This window comes from Chlorella variabilis (assembly GCF_000147415.1).
Source record: "Chlorella variabilis unplaced genomic scaffold CHLNCscaffold_16, whole genome shotgun sequence".
NCBI classification, from domain to species: Eukaryota; Viridiplantae; Chlorophyta; class Trebouxiophyceae; order Chlorellales; family Chlorellaceae; genus Chlorella; species Chlorella variabilis.
The window spans coordinates 167040-171993 of NW_005435072.1; the positions used below are offsets into that span (position 1 = coordinate 167040).

Below are 4954 nucleotides of genomic sequence, written 5' to 3' on the forward strand. Positions count from 1 at the left end.
TGCGCGTGCACCCCGCCGTCGGGCGCAGCCAGCCGGGGATACCCCCCGGCGCATGATGCGTCATGCTAACATGCTTACAAGAATCCATCTCATGGGAGGCATAAAATAACAAAGAGGACTTGGTGACTGATTGGGAAGGAATACGGCAAGGGCATACGGCAAGGGATTGGAGAAGGCACAGCAGGTTCAAAGCTATTCAGAAGGGCACCGCCAACGTGGTACGTAAACATGGCAATTGAAAGTGCGGGGCAGGCATGACTATATAGGCAGTTCGCTACCGGAAACCGTTGGGAGTGGCTATGGGAGCGCCTGGCGGCATCTGCTCGACCCCCCAGGAAGAGAAGATACGGCTCAAAGAAGGCTGTTGACATCGGGCATCACCCACCAGTCGCTGCTGGCATCTGTGGCGGGCCCTGCCGCCGCCAGGAGCGCCTGCTGCGGCTGCGGCCCAGCCGCCTGCTGCTGCCCCAGCACCTGCTGCACTTGCAGATGCCACAGCTGAGGGTCCAGCTGCAACAGCGCTGCAAGCTCTGGCTGGCTGGTGGCAGCGGCCACCGGCGCAGCAGGCGCCAGCACCTGCTGCACCAATTCCTCGAGCGCGAGCAGTGGCGCTGGCGCGTGCTGGCGCGGCCGCTTGGCAAGCTGCTGCAGGCTGGCCTGCTCCTGCTGCCAGCTGCAGGCTGCCCGCTTGCCCTGCAGCAGCTGCTGCTGAGGAGGCGCCGGGTGCCGAGGCAGCTGGTCCCAGCCGAGCTGCGGGGCGGGCTGCTAGTACTGGCAGGGCGTGGGCCGCTGCTCCCGCAGCAGCGATAGCGGCGGCAGGCCAAATGGCGGGCATGACCGCTGCTCCAGCCCGATGCGTGCCTCCCCAGCAGCATGCACCACAGATGAGGCGCTGGAGCCGCCCTGCGCAGCAGCAGCAGCGAGGGGGTGGGTGTTGGCGGGCGTGTGGCACCGAAGAAAGCGCCGATTAGAAGGCCACGGGCAATCGCACAGCCCGGGGTGTATACATGTGTGGGCCGCTGGCCGCCGCGCCGTCCATGCCAGCCAGCCAGCCCACCTCTGGGCCCTCCAGGTCGCTCCAGTCTTCTGGCAGGGAGCGCAGCCGCGCCATGCCTGGCATCTCCACGCGGCTTGTGAGCGGCAGGCAGGGCTCCGGGCATGGACGCGCCGCTGCCGCCGCCGTGGCCGGCCCCTGCTGCTGGGGCTGCTGGGCAGCTGGGACAGCTGCTGCGAGAGGTGCAGCTGCGGAGCTGCCCTGCTGCTGTGCGTGCATGCGCACCTCAAGGCACAGCATGCGGCGCAGCAGCGTGGCTGCCATGCAGCGGAGCGAGCTCAGCTCTTGCAGCAGCTCGGGCGAGCCCTGGTCTAGGCCTGGCAGCAGCGGCAGCTGCTGCTGCTGCCAGGCCAGCGGGTGGGAAGGCCGAGACTGCTGGTGCGACATGCTTGGACCTGCAGCACGCAGGTGCTGGTGCAGAGAGGTGTGAGCGACGTGAGGCGGCGGCGCGGCGGCAGCGGCGGCGGCCCGGAATGAAGCTGTCGGTCCGGAGGCCGCGAAACGGTTTAAGGCCGAACACAACAGCCCCAGCGTTTCAACCCGTCAACTGAGCGTTTTGCTGCCCCAGCGGCGGTGGGAGACTGCTGCCGAACAGCCGCTCAGGCTGTGGAGGCTACCGCAACTGCCATGGGACATTCGAACGAGTCTGCAGCGCACGCGGGGCCTCACCTCGCCCTGCCTTCAACAAGCCCTGGTGACGAAAACCGCGTGGGGAGGCTGCCGCTCCTCGGCTGCCGCTCCTCCCCCCCGTCCTACCAAAGCCCCAGCGGCCAGGGAAGGCAAAGCGCGGCGTGCAAGCAATGCAGCTGCACACCCCGCGACGATCGATCCGGTTGAACAGGCCTTTCCAGCCGCCACCGCCCCGCCGCCGCCGCCGCCGGACACATCACACGAGTGCGGTTACAAAATGCGTGGCCAGCAGCCATTAAACAACTTGGGAGGGGCATACGAAAAAAGATACAGCAAGCAAACAAAAACCGCTGCTCCTGCCAGCCCTGCCGAGCTACGGCTCCAGCTGCGCCGCTCGCTGCGCCAGGGCTGCATCCACCGCTGCCAGCAGCTCCCGGCTTGCGTCGGCGGGGCTGTCCGCTCCAAAGATGCCAGACACCACCGCGGCGCCCGCGCACCCGGCCGCGATCGTCTCCGCGGCATTGCTGGCCTTGATGCCGCCAATGGAGACGACTGCAGGGGAGAGGTGGGGCGGGGTCGGCGAGGAGTGCTGTGGGAGGCAGGAGGAGGAGGGCAGGCACCGAGGCGTCCAAAAAGGCAAGGCAGGGCAGCAGCTGGGCAGAAGCGGCGGGGGGGATGCGAGGCACAGCCGGCGCCACTATGGCCCCCAGGCTGCCGCCTCAAGCGCCTGCCACCCACCTGGGATGCTGACCGCCCGGCAGACCTCCGCCAGCCGCTGCACGCCAATTACCTCTGCGGAGCAGGCAGGCAGGAGGCAGGCAGGTGGCAGGTCAGATCCGAGCCGGAGCGGGCAGCGGCCATGCCTCCCAACCGTTGCAACGCCGTGCCTGCTGCGCACATGACGCCTCCCAGCCCCCAAGCTGCTGCGCTGACGACCCGGCCCCATCCCCCTGCGGTGGCGGCAGAGCCCTCTTGGCAGCCTCCGCGCACAGCAAGCCCCCACCGCCATCCTGCCGCCATGCTGCACCGGCGAGACCCACCAGAGTCCTTGGTCCCTGTGGGGAACACCGCCCCCGCCCCCAGATAGTCTGCCCCCTCCACCTCCGCCCTCACCGCCTGCAGGGAAGGCGAAGGCGAATGTACGTGGCCAGGGGCCCGCCTGGACGGATGCCTCAGCGCACAAGCAAGCAAGCAAGCAAGCAGCAGCCGCAGCGCCGGCATCGCTGCCAGCCACACCGACACAGCCCTGCTCACACCTCCCACACATACATGTACAGCCCGCAGCCCAGCGCATCCGACCGGGCATCTCAACAGCCACCCCCAGCATGGCCCGCCAGCCTACTTCCCTGCCAGCCACCCAGCCAGCCCAGCCCAGCTGCCACCACGACGCGCGCAGCGCCCTTCTGCATCAGCGGCAGCCCACCTCCTCTGGCGTCTTGCCCGATACCCCAAGAATGCGGTCGGGGCCGATCATGCGCCGAACGGCAGCCGCGGGAAGGTCGCCCTGCATGGGGGACAAGAAGGGGCGGGGGGCAGTGGAGGGCGAGCGATGCCTGTGTCAGCAAGCTGGTGGGGTACCAATTGAATCCTGCTCTGTTTTTCCCTTGTTTTGTAAAGAGGAAAGGGGACCCGAACGGTAAGGCGCAGCCCCTGCCCAAAGCGGGCAGCGTACAGCCCGCCACCTCCTGCTGCTGCTTGGTCGTATAGAACCGGGCCCTCTTGTGGAAATGCAGCTTCAGGCCGCCCACGAGCCCCATGGCAGGCAGGCAAGGCCCGGGCTGAGGGCGACCTGAAGCTGAATTTCCGCAAGAGGGCCCGGTTCTACAAGACCAAGCGGGTGCAGGCAGCGGCGGCTGCCCGTCTGTTGAGAAGTGCCGCCAGGGTGCTCCTTTTCCCGCGGGTAGGGCTGCCGGCAAGGTGCCATGGGCAGGGGTGGCAGCTGCCACATGAGCATGCTGCGGCGGCTAGCGGCAGCTGCGCGCCGCCAGGCGCCACAGCATGCTAATTTCACAGCTGCCGCCAGCCGCCCAGCACCCTCTCTCGCCTTGCTGGCTGACCTCTGCCCCTCGTCCTGATAGGACCTTGCCTGCCCGCAAGTGCCCCTGCCGGCAGCCACCCCCAGCAGTCACAGGGCCACCCAACAGAGCGTCGGGCACGGAGCTCACGCACGCCCGCAGGCAGCTGCTGCGCGCCGCCCCACCACTTAAGAGGGAACGGCGGCTGCGCCGCCGCTGAGCGTAACGCAGTGCCCCTTAGCGGCCTCTGGCCGGCCCGCCGGGAAGGCAGGAAGCCACTGGGTCTTCCCGTGCCTGGCCCCACACCCCTACCCTGCCCACCACACACACACGTACCACCCTCACCTGCCCCACATGCACGCCGTCTGCCCCCACCGCCAGTGCCACATCCACTCGGTCGTTGATCAGCAGGGGCACGCCCCGGGATCGACACACCTCCAGCACGGCGGCAGCCTGCACAAGGGGAAGAGTGGAGGGGAGAGGGCAGCGAGGGGCCGTCAGCATGGGTTGGTGCAGCGGCAGCAGGGCTGCAGCAATGGAATTGACATGCCGGTAGGGGACGCAGCAGCGGGAAAGCGGCAGCAAGGCAGCAGCGGCAGACAGCATGCAGTCGCTGGAGCATGGCAGCGGCTTTACGAGGGGCGTGCTGGGCAGACAGGTGGCGTGGACCCCCCAGCCGGCCCCCTGCCGCGCCGCCCGAGGCTGCACGAGCCGGCCGCGCGCCTTCGGCGCAGCAGGCGGGACGCCCGGCAGTACAATCTCCCTCCCCTGCAGCCAGATTCTCTCGACCAAGTACATGGCGGCGCAGCTGGTGCAGGCGTACACAATCAACCTGTACCATCGACCCCCGCCTTCTGCACAGCTAGTGTGGGAGGCGAAAAGGCACACACCCCGCTGCCACCCGCCGCCAGCTGACGCCAAAGGCGCGGCTTTGGCCGGCCGCCTGCTCCCCTCCGCAGCAAGAACCTGCGGCGACGGCCCCACAGTCTGCCAGGTGAAAGCCCCCCCAGCCTGACTGGGCTTAACGGCCGGGTGACTCGCCGTCGAGCCCAGCAGGCGTGGGAGCGAGGATTCACACCTGGCTGCTTAGTGTGCCTTCAGCCTGGCTGCTGCAACAGGGGCTGCTGGCGGGACAGCCAGCACCATTGCACGCGTTCACCTGTGGTTGGCAGCATACGTTGTGTAACACGACTGGGTGTCCATTGCGCCTCCCACAGCCGTGCCGCCATTTGGTGCCGCTGATGCATGGACCATA

General features: G+C 68.0%; 1 protein-coding gene across 1 annotated transcript in view; it reads right to left on the reverse strand.

Annotated features, from left to right (window-relative positions):
* Nucleotides 1-2057: 2057 nt before the first annotated feature.
* The window catches only part of CHLNCDRAFT_58425 (hypothetical protein), a gene marked incomplete at both ends in the record, with an annotated part of 13153 nt that continues 10256 nt past the window's right edge, over nucleotides 2058-4954 (reverse strand). The window contains 6 exons of the mRNA XM_005845773.1: nucleotides 2058-2236; nucleotides 2423-2476; nucleotides 2725-2800; nucleotides 3108-3188; nucleotides 4045-4152; nucleotides 4778-4858. Coding sequence (XP_005845835.1) covers nucleotides 2058-2236; nucleotides 2423-2476; nucleotides 2725-2800; nucleotides 3108-3188; nucleotides 4045-4152; nucleotides 4778-4858 — 579 coding nt within the window. The remainder of the gene's footprint in view (nucleotides 2237-2422; nucleotides 2477-2724; nucleotides 2801-3107; nucleotides 3189-4044; nucleotides 4153-4777; nucleotides 4859-4954) is intronic.